This window comes from Mchenga conophoros, linkage group LG11, assembly GCF_057382185.1.
Source record: "Mchenga conophoros isolate Kocher_MC1m ecotype Shallow Benthic linkage group LG11, M_conophoros_male_GT1.1, whole genome shotgun sequence".
NCBI lineage: Eukaryota > Metazoa > Chordata > Actinopteri > Cichliformes > Cichlidae > Mchenga > Mchenga conophoros.
Window position 1 is genome coordinate 12,790,409 of NC_140536.1, and position 14,263 is coordinate 12,804,671.

Consider the following 14,263-nt stretch of genomic DNA (forward strand, 5'->3'; position numbering starts at 1 on the left):
TTCTTTAAAGTAGACCAAATGTCCACCTGTTGAAATGTCACTGAATACCTTTTATTCACACAGCCTCCACTGGTGAAGTAAATTTCCTGCTATGCTAAGTATCAAGTATTTGCATGTACTTGGATGCACACAGAATGTAGTTTGAACATGGTGATCATAACAGTCGTGGTATGTTCTCATCTGCAAATCAGATGTAAAAGTCTGGGAATGCTTTGCCTACTGAACATAACAGCCTCACTCTGAGGGTAAACAGGAGAAATGAATATTTTCATGTTTTCTGCTGTGAGGGAAGTGACAGAAATACAAATCCAGCTCTGACTCAGAGAGGGGATCATATCAACATCAGTGTGTCTACAGAAAACTCCAGAGTGAGGGTAGAAGTCTTTTCTTTCTCTTATTAGAGGACACATTTGTGCAAAGAGTCTAAAGTAAAGATGCTGTGGAGTCTGTTGTTCATCACTTTGATTGGTAAGTGGATCATTTGATGTTCCTGCCTGGCACAGTGATGTTTCAATGATCGTTATAAAGAATGAAAAAGATCAAATATAACAGTTCAGTTTTACTGTGAGTTGATCCAAACTGCTCGATAAAGCAAAAGTCGTTTCATTTAGTTTAAAGAGGATTTGACTTTAGTAAAGCCAGTTTCATTTCTGAGTGTTGAAGGATGGTTTACATTCTGTGCTTTCTGCTGTATTACCAAACAACAATATCAGAGCTGGCAGTAATTCACTCATTCTTACATCGTTCTCTGAAACTTCACAGGAAGATCAACTCAACAGGATCCAGGTAAGAGTGCATTTCTAATCAGTTTCTTCAGGTTATATCAAAAGTATGATGGTACTTCTGTTCTGACTATACTTATTTGTAAAGTATTTAATTTTATGCCTTTTAAATTATTTTTATATTTTATTTTTCAATTCATTTATTTATTTATTGCATCACAGTAGACGTCAGATCTGTGGGAATGTTTCATGTGGGGATTTTCTGTTGGACTGAAGTAATTTTACAAACATCTGTATAAATATATGTTATAAATGTAAATTTATATTGAATTATGTTCTATGATATGTGATCAACGTGATTTAGAAATAAGTGCTTTGATAAACGTGCAGTCTTTGATATGTTTTGAGAGTCAAATTATTCATTTCATTAAATCAATAAATTTTATTCACTAACTGCAAAACTATTCAACATTTATAATGTAGTGAGGCTGCTTGGAAATAACCTGTGTGTGTGTGTGTGTGTGTGTGTGTGTGTGTGTGTGTGTGTGTGTGTGTGTGTGTGTGTGTGTGTGTGTGTGTGTGTGTGTAATATGTTTGCCACAAAAGATTTAGTCAGATCATGAAGTCATAATTCAGATTCATTATTTAGGAGTGAAAAGGAGATTTTTCCTAAAAAAAAACACTAGAAGACCTGGTCTGAAGTATTATTGCCACTGACATTGTTTCTTTTCTTTTTTCTTACTTTACTTTACTTTCTGTCACATCATCAGGATGTAGTCCAGGATGGGAAACTATCAAACTGGATGACAAAGTGGCATTTCAGTCTACACAGATCAGCGTGGTGTTCATTACACTGCTGACAGAGCTTTGGACGGAAATAAAGAAACATGTTCTAACACTGTAGAACAACGGCCCATCAACTGGTGGACAGTTGACTTATTGGGTCTATATGAAATTTCCTGCATCAGCATTTACAACATGGATCATTTCAAAGTTGATCTAGAAGGCGCTCGCATCCTCATCGGGAACTCATCTGAGAGAAATGCTGCTGACACCACTGAGTAATACCTTCATCTTACTTTGAATCATTCTGTTCTCAGTCAGGCTCCAGCATGTCCAATGTTTTTAGATAATTTTATGAATATTTAAGTGCATTTAAATCCAGTAATACAGTAACACAGAGAACCCTGTATCAGTTCTATCAGATGAAATAGGAGGTCTAATATGATGTGATGTGGTTTGGAGTAATAATCACGTATATGTGAAGAATATAAAATCTTTATTTATTCTCATTTTCCTTTGTTGTTTATTTGTAGGTGTTTTCCTTCTTTCTAAAATGTTCTCAGACAGCAGCTCACATTTATTATCCAGCTGTTCGACTGTCTCCACTGTTTACAGCATGATTTAATCAAACAGAGCCAGAAACTCTTTCTGTACATCTGTCCAACCTTTTGTCTTTGTTTACAGGTGTGCAACAATCAACACAACTACTAGAGGAGAAAATAAAACATTTAACTGTGAAAATGGACCAAAGTGGGGGCGTTATGTAACTGTGTACCAAAACACATCTGGGTTTTTAATTCTGTCTGAGGTGACGATGAAAGGCATAAAAAAAGGTACAATAAAACATTCTTACCCACTAAGTTAACTGGTCAGTCAGTAGAGTCAATATAAATGTGTAAATGTTGACAGTAAGAATTATGTGCTTGAATCAACGCAGCATGTTAGACACTCAGAAACACTGTTTGGTTTGATGCTTCTAAGTTTCATTTTCTTGATGTTTTTCCTTTTAGAGCCCTTTAAACTGATTAAAGAGAACAAGACATGGGCAGACGCCCGGTACCACTGCAGAGAGGAACACATGGATCTGGTTTCCATCCTTGATAACGAGACCCAGGTCTGGGTTGGGTTGGAGGCTCAGAAGGCTGACACTCCCTTTGTCTGGCTGGGTCTTCAATACATCTGTGGCTTCGACTTCTGGATCTGGGTCAACGATCAGTGTGTATTTTTTGATCAGTGGGCTCCAGATGACACAAGAACAGCAGTCTGTGGCATGAACACTGCCATGAATACAAGTGGGAACCATTTGTGGTACAAGAAGTCTGTTTATGATAAATATAATTTCATCTGTGCAGTGTAAGAAGATCCATGGGTTGGTTTTGTTTATTCAGTTAGACAGGTGTCAGTAGTGGCTTGTTGGGTTGTAGCAAACTTTCCTCTAATAAATCAAAGGTGATGGGTTCAGGCTCAGTGTAGCAGGAAGATAAACAGTGGAGAAATTAAGCAGAACTTCTCTATTAACACTCAGAAACATGTTATTATTATAAATTACTTTTGATTGTATTTCATGATACACTGATATGATGATTATATGACACTTAAAAAACTTAAGCATTCAGTGTTTTCTATAATTTTGAATTGACATATATATATATTATTTCCTTTAGTTGTAAATGGATCGTTGGCCTTTGAATTGTTTTACTCGCGTCTCTCATGTTTAAACCTGCTGAACAAATAAAACATAAACTGGAAAACAAATGTTTGTCAATTCAGTTTATTTTTGTTGGGATGTTTGTCAAGTTTACAGACATTCAGTGACTGTGTTTGTGTTTCAGATTGTCTCCTTTAAATTCACTAAATAACTTCATATATAATTTTTACACTGTAAAATGCTTGTTTCAGTTAAAATGGTCATTTGCACAAAAGTGTCTTTTTAATGTTTTCAAATGGAGACAGTTCAGTAACGACCACCACCTGATGACCCTTTTATTCAATCCATGAATTTGAACCAGTGATAATTATTCTGAATGAATCTGTATGAGCAGTGAAATTACGGCATTTACAGTGTTTTAATAATATAGCCTTCATTAAAGCCAAAGACACTGAGAAAAGGTTCCACACCCATGACTGTACTTTGAACTGATGTTCAAAAAAGGCCTTAAGTTCCTGATATATTTTAAAAGACAAAATGTGTTTTTGTGCAGGATTTTCCAACAGTTAACATCTGAGAATAAAAATAATTACATCAATATCACATTGACTGAAGTGCTCTCCTTTTTAAGTGTTGATGCTTGATCATCGCGGTAAAGAAAGTTTCTGGAATCTCCATTTTAAGGTCGCTAGCCTTGATCTAGCAATCCTGTGCCTCACTCAGAGTCACACACATCCGTTATTACAAATGTTTACCAGGATCCTGTAAAGTATCTTTGCTCTTCGTAGAGCTGCACTCTTCTGGACACAGATCTCAGATGTCATTCCTGGGATCTTCTGGAGCCACCTGCCCAGTTTAGGGGTCACTGCCCCGAGTGCTCTGATTACTACATGGACCACTGTTGCCTTCACCATTCACATCTTCTTAACCTCCTCTCTCAGCCCTTGTTGTTTTTCCAGCTTCTGGTATTCGTTATTCCTGATGCTGCTATTACTCGGTATAGTGGCTTGTCCATCACTAGTATGTCTGATGGTTTGCTATCACCAGTTTGTCCGTCTGTATCTGGAAGTCCCACAGGATCTTAGTCCGGTCATTCTCGACCACCCTTGGCGGTGTCTCCCATATTGACTTTGGGACTTCCAGGCCCGGCCTCTGAACTATGCCAGCCATTTGGTTATCATGTTCCATGTATGCCCTGCACGTTAGCATCTTGCACCTTCCTGCTATGTGGTTCATAAAAGTCATTCCTTATTTTACTGCCCTCTGCCATGGCAAAGTGCAAGTCCAGCATTAAACTTCTGTGGTTCAGATTTATTAGTAGATGGAAAACTTTCTTCCATGTAAATAATTCTGTGTAGATGAATGGAATAGAAGACAGCTCTTATGCAATGGCCACCATGAAAGTCAGAGCATCTCATTCTAAAAGAAAAGAATAAAATTATTCAAACAGTATCAAGGTGGGAAGAAATTTCACAAACTGACTTGTTGCAGTGGCGGTATCCTTTTACAGTAGCATGCTCGAATTCAGTGAGCTCTTTAGAATGACAAATTTTTCGGGTTTTTGTAAAGACAAACTGCAAAGCTGAGTCTTACACGCGCTGTTGGAGCTCAGCCTGGGGGGAGTTCTTTTTTCTCCTCATCTTTCCTCATGTTGTGCATTTTCCATTGTTATGTCTCTCTGACCTGACTTCCCCATGTGATGCTGTGTAATGTATGTATGGTCGGGAGGGTAAGATGGCGCTGGCAAAGGTCGGCAGCCTTAACCCAATTTCCCTCGGGATGAATAAAGTATTATCAATCAAGCAATCAATTTACACATTTATATTGACTCTACTGACTGACCAGTTAACTTAGTGGGTAAGAATGTTTTATTGTACCTTTTTTTCTGCCTTTCATCGTCATCTCACATAGAATTAAAGGCCCATATGTGTTTTTGTACACAGTTACATAACGCCCCCACTTTGTTCCATTTTCACAGTTAAATGTTTTATTTTCTCCACTAGTAGTTGTGTTGATTGTTGCACACCTGTAAACAAAGACAAAAGGTTGGACAGATGTACAGAAAGAGTTTCTGGCTCTGTTTGATTAAATCATGCTGTAAACAGTGGAGACAGTCGAACAGCTGGATAATAAATGTGAGCTGCTGTCTGAGAACATTTTAGAAAGAAGGAAAACACCTACAAATAAACAACAAAGGAAAATGACCAGGGTGCATTTGTGTGAAAGACCCAGAGGAGCTCGGATATGTTTTTCCCCACAAAAAAATACTTCAGGAACCAGTGATGCTATGTACTCTGAACATGTACTATGGTCAATGTAATCTAATTATATTCAGAGCTTAAAGAAATAACCACATTGTTTATAATAATATTGTAATGTTCTTAAAATAAGTGTAAATCAACATCTGCAACATTTCCAGTCTAATATTTTCCTCCTCAGACTCATTCTAACACAACAATACGCTTTAAGACACCACTTAGCAACACTTGGCCAGCTACGCCACTTAAAATCAATATTTAATATGAAATCATTTCCAAATACTAAATCTTTAAGTGATGCCACTTTAAAGAAAAAAGTTATTCATTTTTCACTATAGTAGATTCCAAATAACACACTGTGGTTGATGATGGAGGTTTTCTGCTTTCTACCAGAGCTCCATCTACAGTGTGCTGCTTGACCTTTATGCATATCTGCAAATCTCAGGAAAGGAGGCAACTCTGTTACATTCACTGAGATCAGCAGACGTTTAGAGTTTGAGAGTCAGGCTGCTGTGTTAACATTAATAAAAATAAATGAACCTACTAAAAAAGCCTTTTCCTGCTCCTTCTCTATCTCCTCTGTTAAAACCCTCTTTGCTTCCACTGGTCCATTCAACTCGATTGTTTTTACATCCTGCTACTACCAGTCCAACTATTTCTATGAACCTTCCTCATCCTGCTATTAACAATAATATGGCAATTATAATAATGACTGTGGCTCAAATGTAATAAAATGATTTTTGTGGTTTTATGTGATGGTCAGTGACCAACATGCATCATAAATATTTTTAGACATGGACACATGCAGGTAATAAAATGTTAGTGTGCTAATATATGCTGTGTTATTGCAGATAAACTTGTTAGACTGTAGTGGACCTCTTATCACTTCTGAAGGCTGACTCATGTGTTGAAATTGATTTAGAAGCAGTTCTGAGCTCAGGAGCTGCTTCATGTTTGAATCTCAGATCCTCATTTTATGCAGCAGCGCCACCTACTGCTCAAAGCAATGAACTACCAGATGAGGTTGAATATTGTCTCCTTGGTCTACACACCTCCATGTTCACTGAGCTGTGTGCTTTATCACTACTCTTTCACCCTCTTTTACACATGAACACAGTGACAGACCTGAGTCTGAAACCAAGTACCAATGAAAAGGAACTCTTGATTAAAATAACTTACTATATATATATATATATATATATATATATATATATATATATATATATATATATTGACCAGCCTGTGAGTGTGTGTGTGTGAATTCTTTGATGACAAAGAGGGAGACAAAGTAGATTAGTTGATTTTTTGCGAAATAATAATAGTCAAGAAATCGTAGTGATCAAAGAGGAGAAAATGAACTAAAGTAAATAAAAAATAAACAGTGGATTAGTGTTAAAGTAATGATAAATAAATTGATAAAATTAACAGTGACATTTAAAGGTGATCAAGTACTCAAGGATGAATGGAGAATTTGATTGCTGACTGTATGAGAGCTGTTGGGGTGAAAGGAAGATGAGGTTGGAGGAGTGAGTTAACAGGTTAATGTGTGGGTGTAAAACAATGGGGTAATAAAAAAAGAGAGAAAGAAAAATCATGAAAACAAAGAAAATAAAAAGTGTGGAAGTGTGAGTGGGAAATTGTCTCCAACTGGGGGAAGCAGTGACGCTACAGGTCACCTTCTTCCCCTGCTGGACACAAAAGAAAACATAATTAGGAGTGTGGTGGATGAAAACAATTAACAACAACATCAAGAAGATTTTTGTGTTTGCAGTTAAGACCAAATAAAAATTTCATTTTTGGGGTTTAAAGTCAGTAGAGTTCAAAACAAAATAAGCAGAGATGTGTTGCTTTAGGAGTGATGAAAACATGTGCAGTCACAGTGAATAATGAAAGTCTCTCAGTCTGTCGATTACAGGTGGGGAACGGACCTGGATCAATTCTCCACGGGCAGCAGTCGGAAGAAAATTATAGGTTAAAATCATTAGAAAAAATGGAAACATCCAGCCAGAATTTTTTGGCTGAATTGTTTTGCAGCTTCCCGTCCTCATCCTGAACAAGCAAGCTCCAAGGAAGCTAATCTCTCCCTGAAGACACAGAGTGCAGTTTCAGAAGCACGAGCATGAACATCAACAGTGGACAGAAGTCCAAGAGACAATACCAGAGTCCTGAGCAGAGAGGTCCAGCAGCGCTGTGGGCAAACGCCATCAGAAAGAGAAGAACCAACATCTAGATTGGATGGATGGAGATGCGTTTCCAGCAAGCTGCAACCTCACTGTGTCTGAGCTCGACATTTGCCATGTTTGGAGTGAGATGGCAATGGAAGAGACAGTGGGACAAAGAGAGACACGGGACAAAGCTGAAGAAAACTGACTGCCATTGGACTGAAAAGTGGGAGAGAAAGGAGCAGAAGAGGGCTGAGGCTGCTGTTTTAGTGTGGGGAATCAAATTGGGTGAAGGAATCCAGGGAGACAAACGACTGCCTGGAAGTGGAGGATTGACACAGTGTCCAGACCACCACAAAAGGGGGAGGAAGACAAGCACTGAGGTATGCAAGTGTACTGTTAGAAAAATGGAAAGGTGACACCACACATGCACATAATATGCACTGGAGATAACAAAAATCATACACAAAGTGTTACACATTAAAAGAGGGTATTTGTAGAAGGGGTTAACAACACTCAGCGTGGTTGCCTATGGTAACCTGCAAGCATTTGGGGTTTAGCTGTGCCTGACTATGACAGAGTTTTTCCATTTAGATGTTTCTGAAACAAAATTTGGAGTGAACCGAGTTTTGTTTCAGAAAAAAGAGGGAAGGTACATAAAAGGATACATAAAAACAGAAAATGTATTAACCCGACTAACACACACACACGTAATGAAGATCAAACACAATTTTAAGTAGGCAATACTGTTACCATCATCCTGTCTGGTTTATTGAGTGGGTTGAGAACTGATACATAGACGACTGAATTAGTATTATTTTGGGGAACATGATAGCAGGGGTGAACAGAATCCTGAAGCCAGAGTTTAAATGAGTGAAACTAACAGATTTTTGTTTTGTTTTGTTTTGTTTTGTTTTGTTTTGTTTTGTGTTTTGTTTTGTTTTTGTTTTTGTTTCTGAAGTATGGGTGTTTTCTCACCTATAAGAGAAAGAATATTCTGTGACAAGCCTTAAGACCGGGCTTCTGTATTTTTTCTTTTTCTTTTGTTTTTCAGTTTTATTTGCCATTTTTCATTTCATTTTTATTTTTTGAACAGTGCACTGATTTTTATTTGTGAATTTCTTTTCTTTAAGCAGATCTGCACGTCGGGAATTAAAAGTGCTACTCGTCGTCAAGAAAATTGTTGCAAGTGAGCTTCTCCACATTAAAATGGGCTCAGGAGAAAGCCACTTATTTGGGACAATTAGAAAATGAGAGTCCCTGCCTAAAAAGGATTCAGCGAGGTAATCCGATCTAAAGTTCTTCTTTTCTTTTGAAATGACGTCATTTTGCTGAAAGTGGAAGCTAAATGCGACGACAGGTTCCACTATCAGCAAAGAAAGAAAGAATGGATGAATGAATGAATGAATGGAAATAAAAACAAACTGACTGACTGGTAAAAGCTGACAAGACTTGACTACGACTCAAGGTTAAACTCCACCTAGACAGGACAAAAGGGTGGATGAATTTATGTGTTTCCTTTTCAGGAGCAGAAAGATGACAGCAACATCCGAGGTTGCGTGATGATTTATCCTTTTAAATGCCATTTTCTGTGTTTGTGAATCTACCAGGGGTGTGTTATTCATGGGCTCGTGTTGCTCACAGAAGTTACTGTGAGAAAGTGTGTACACACCTGCGCAGCGCTAACATTTGCATTCTCTTTTCTACAGCATTACAGTTCTTCATGTGATTTGATGATGTGATTTCTAACAGAACAATTGGTGGATGTTTGTTTCTCTACTACAGGCTATGAGTTGGTGATGCTGTTACACTGTGTTGTTGGGAAAATGTGAAGGTTACTTTAACAATGTGAATAACATGTGAGAAATTTTCTGTGTTGAAAACTAGTGTCACTTCTTTCCACAGCTATGGATGGTTGACTTTATGGTGTTTTTATGGCACCTCTGGAATGTGGATGGCCGACGCCTGCCCACCACACGATCCATGTGTGTTGCTAATGTTTGTTTTCTTTAAGAGTTCATGTGGAGGATTCAGCAGAAGTGGACAAGTGACATGAGAAAAACAAATAAGGGATGCAGTGTTTATGGAATAGTTGAAGATGGGCTATTGAGCTCATAGTGATAAAATGGGTGGAGTGACATTGTTTAAGGAAAGTCACAGATTAAATTGTGGAATAAATTGGGATGATTCATGATTTGGGACAAATTATAGTAATAATAGTGATTTAATGATTGGAGAAAACCTGCACATGATACTTTTCTGTTATGCTGAGTACTTTATCACTCTCATGATCTATAGTTGGTTGCAAATGTGAAGTTGGATTTAACAGATTTGTCTTCCAGGTTACAGGCTCCAGGTGGAGCTGGGAGTTAAACAAGCTTATCATGTGACTGCTGATTAATGTTTTTACACAGGGTTACAGGTTGGAGTATGGCTGCTCCAAGTGGGAAACCCTGGAGATTGTTTTAGGGAGACTGTGCAACATTCTTGCGCGTGTCTCATTGGGGAGTTGACACGTGGCGAAAGCCGTGTGGGGAGAGTAGTGTCATTTTTAATCTGTAGATGTCGGGAGGTGCCATGACGAGAAGGAATGGCTGAGAGGATCGTCCACAAGATGGGAGCTGAGGCCAGGAGAGAGGCTTCAAGAGGATCAGAGATCATCTTCAGCACAGCTGACATCACACAGAGAGCTGTGCTACTGAGCTTCCAGGAGATCAAGAGGAGACTTCCCACAGCAAGATTTTAAATAAAATGAAAGATTCAATGTTGACGCTGAGGAAGACAACTAAGGTATACGACGTGCTGTGCCTTAAATCTTCAGCAGCGTTGGAACATGAGAACCTGAGGGATGGAGAGAGCGTGCCAAGCTCTAAAAGTGACAGCGCAGAGGAAGTCCAGCGATGGAATTGTGATTCTGTGTGAGGCACAAATACTAGGAGACTGGGAAATAGTTGACACCACTTTTCCCAAGGATGAAGATCACCTAAAGTGTGTCACTTTGCCATGCAGATTTGATGCTCTGCAGAGAAGCCTTCTGTGAGGGAGAGATGTAAACAGACGAGCCTTTCATCTACATTTAAATCATGTCAACTTCTCTAGGCTGGTTGAGGGGGAATTGGAGAGAAACGGTAGTGTTAGGTGTGACTGTTGTTATTGTAACTGTGATTTTTCTTATAAGTGAATTGCCCAGAGACAGACCTGAATCCATTCCAGCAACTCCACCATCACAGGCCACGGTGAAGCGAACCAAACGTAGTGAAACAGGTAAATCAGATGAGTGTTTTGATTATTATGGCGGTATAGAGTTGGACTACGTTAAGGGGTCCACAATCTCGTATACATTTGATCTTTGTGCTGTCATTAAATGCGAGGGCTTACTGAACAGTTGAGTCCAACGTCTTTAATGGCAGTACTAAATCGGATGGCGTTAGATATGTTGATGGAATAAAAAGGGGGCGTTTGCACGATGTTTGGGGATATGTATTGTACTTTCATTCCAAATAACAGTTCCTGACGGCTCTGTGACCCGGGTTCTGGAAGGCCTAAAGACGTCCACCGCAATGTATGAGCATTCGGGATTAGATGACCCGCTGGAAGCGTGGATGACCTCTGTCTTTGTGCAATGGAAAGGTTTCATTATATCAATTATGGTTTCTTTGTTTTTATTGCAGTATTAGTGACATGTGGGTGTTGTTGTGTTCCTTGTATCAGCGCCTTGTTCGTAAGACTCATCAATCGTGCTATGGGAGAGTCTGATACAAAGGCAGACACCATGATGCCACTTTTGGGAAATGGGGAGTCACAGTATGAAAACATTATGGTGAGGGATTTAGTTTAGTTTTATCTGCCATAGAGCAGATAAAAAGGGGGACTTGTAGAATATTTAGCTGATTTAGAGTTTAGAAATGTGTTATCATAGAATGTAGAACTATTGTAGAGACATTGATGCTGCCCTTAAAGTAATAAAGGCCTCACTGTGTCGTGAACTTAGGAGTAGATTGTAGGAGACCTCTCCCCCACTGAATGGAAATTCCCCAGAGGATGTTTTAGGGTGGGGGTCTCAACATTTGTAACTGTGGTCTGGAAGGGAGAGGGGTTTTATGACCTCTAGGGAGTTACCTACACCCATAGTGTCTGTGAAGGTTCTCAGTCATCCAGGTCATCGTAGTCAAAGGAGCTTGCAAAGAAAAGCGTCTGGACTTCTTTAAGTTACTTGAAGACGTTTCACCTCTCATCCGAGAAGCTTCTTCAGTTCTAAGGTCAAATGGTGGAGAGTCCCAGATATAACCTAGTGGGAGTATCCCCCCACAGAGGGACAAAACGACCCCCTGATGATCCTCTAATCGCCTGAGCCAAGATGTGAAACTGGGTGTGGGTCCCAATCAGCCAGAGTTTCGGGTGTGTTCATTGTGAAACCTGGCCCCACCTTATCATGCGAATTCCTGAGGTCAGATGGCCCAGGATGTGAGTGGGCGTTAAGGCGTCTGGGAAGGGATCTCAAAACTGGATTATAGAAGGCAGAGAGTTGGTGTGGAAGGAAGCTGTCCCACTCAGACCCATAGTCAGTAGCATAAACTCAGCCACTTATAACATTGCTAAACACCTTGCTACCATCCTTGCTCCTCTCGTGGGGAACACCCCACACCACATCAAGAACTCCACCGACTTCACCGACAAAGTCCAGAAACTTACCCTGGATCCAGATGAAACCATGGTGTCCTTTGATGTAGTCTCTCTCTTCACTTGCATACCCACCACGGAGGCCGTGGAGACTGTCAGAAAACGACTACAAGAAGACAGTTCCTTGGAGGACAGGACCAACTTCACACCCGATCAGATTTGCACACTGTTAGACCTCTGCCTCACCACTACATATTTCAAATACAACGAAGGCTTTTACAGACAAAAACATGGCTGTGCCATGGGCTCCCCCGTGTCACCTATTGTAGCCAACCTTTACATGGAGGAAGTGGAAAGGAAGGCTCTTGGCTCTTTCAAAGGAAGAGTACCCAGCCACTGGTACAGATATGTGGACGACACCTGGGTCAAAATCAAGACACAAGAAGTGGAATCCTTCACTGCGCACATTAACGCTGTGGATAAAAACATCAAGTTCACCAGGGAAGACACAAAGGATAACTGTTTGCCTTTCCTGGACTGCGCTGTGCACATTGAAGAGAACGGCAAACTCAACATTGAAGTTTACCGGAAGCCCACACACACGGACCAGTACCTCCTCTTTGACTCCCATCACCCTTTGGAACACAAACTTGGAGTAATTAGGACCCTACACCACCGGGCAGAACATGTTTCCTCTAAGCCTGAAGGAAAAAAGAAGGAACACACACATGTAAAGGAAGCACTCAAAGCATGCGGCTATCCTAAATGGGCGTTCTTAAAGTCAGCAAAGAGGCACAGAAAAGAAGACCAGACATCAGCGAGGGAGGATAAGAAGGACCAACGCAACAACATTGTCATCCCCTATGTAGCCGGTGTATCAGAGAAACTCAGGAGAGTTTTCTCCAAGCATGACATCCCAGTGTATTTCAGACCCAGCAACACGCTCAGACAGAAACTGGTTCACACAAAACGCCAAAACACAGACTTAACAATGTGGTGTATGCTGTACAGTGCAGCGAGGAATGCCCAGACCTCTACATTGGAGAGACCAAACAGCCACTTCACAAGCGCATGGCACAACACAGAAGAGCCACCTCCACAGGACAAGACTCAGCAGTCCATCTGCATCTTAAGGATAAAGGACACTCTTTCGAGGATGCCAATGTTCACATTTTGGACAGAGAGGACAGATGGTTTGAAAGAGGAGTGAAAGAAGCCATCTATGTCCACTGTGAGCGACCATCTTTGAACAGAGGCGGGGGTTTACGACACCAACTCTCTGCCATCTATAATCCAGTTTTGAGATCCCTTCCCAGACGCCTTAACGCCCACTCACATCCTGGGCCATCTGACCTCAGGAATTCGCATGATAAGGTGGGGCCAGGTTTCACAATGAACACACCCGAAACTCTGGCTGATTGGGACCCACACCCAGTTTCACACCTTGGCTCAGGCGATTAGAGGATCATCAGGGGGTCCTTTTGTCCCTCTGTGGGGGGTCACTCCCACTAGGTTTATATCTGGGACTCTCCACCATTTGACCTTAGAACTGAAGAAGCTTCTCGGGCCGGGAGGCGCTGCTGCACTGGGCCCTGGTCTGGATGGGCCTGGGCCCCCTTTCCCTGGCGGGTCGCGGAGTGTGGGAGTGCCTACTGGGGTCAGCGGGGGAGCTGGCCCCAGGGAGGGGTTACCTGCCCCTCCCTTCCTTCCCTCCCCATCTCCAGCTGCCTCCCTCTTCCCGCTCCACCACAACCACCCACACATGCAGGGCCTTGGAGTAGGGGTATGTCACCAGGGTGCAGAGGAGGCTACCCCCCCCTCTGTCCCCTTCTGGCTGCCTCTGCCTCAATTTTATCCCACAACTTAGACATTCACATTATTCACACTCTCATTACACATACATATAGGATCTTGGGGGTGGGCACGATACACGGAGTCCAAATTACCATCAGGGTGTACACCCCACCCCTGGCGTCGTTGCCCACCTCTCAATTTTAAATACACTTAGACATTGAGGGCTAGCAGGAGGGACCATGTGCTTACCTGCTGCTCCTTGGCAGGTAGCTCCAT

At 40.9% G+C, this 14,263-nt stretch overlaps 1 protein-coding gene across 1 annotated transcript; it reads left to right on the plus strand.

The window, feature by feature from the left end:
• The first annotated feature begins 434 nt into the window (after positions 1–434).
• Positions 435–3,144, plus strand: LOC146563696 (uncharacterized). The gene is made up of 4 exons (XM_085291087.1): positions 435–468; positions 1,546–1,783; positions 2,190–2,338; positions 2,516–3,144. Exons 1-4 carry the CDS (start codon positions 435–437, stop codon positions 2,860–2,862), a joined length of 768 nt encoding a protein of 255 aa, XP_085147213.1. The 3' UTR covers positions 2,863–3,144.
• Positions 3,145–14,263: the final 11,119 nt, after the last annotated feature.

What these genes read in the sequence shown, in the direction of transcription:
- LOC146563696 (XM_085291087.1), top strand. Translation starts at nt 435, where the DNA reads ATGCTGTGGAGTCTGTTGTTCATCACTTTGATTG. An exon ending in GTTGTTCATCACTTTGATTG is followed by an intron (nt 469 to 1,545) that starts GTAAGTGGATCA and finishes GTGGCATTTCAG; the next exon opens with TCTACACAGATCAGCGTGGT. An exon ending in AATGCTGCTGACACCACTGA is followed by an intron (nt 1,784 to 2,189) that starts GTAATACCTTCA and finishes CTTTGTTTACAG; the next exon opens with GTGTGCAACAATCAACACAA.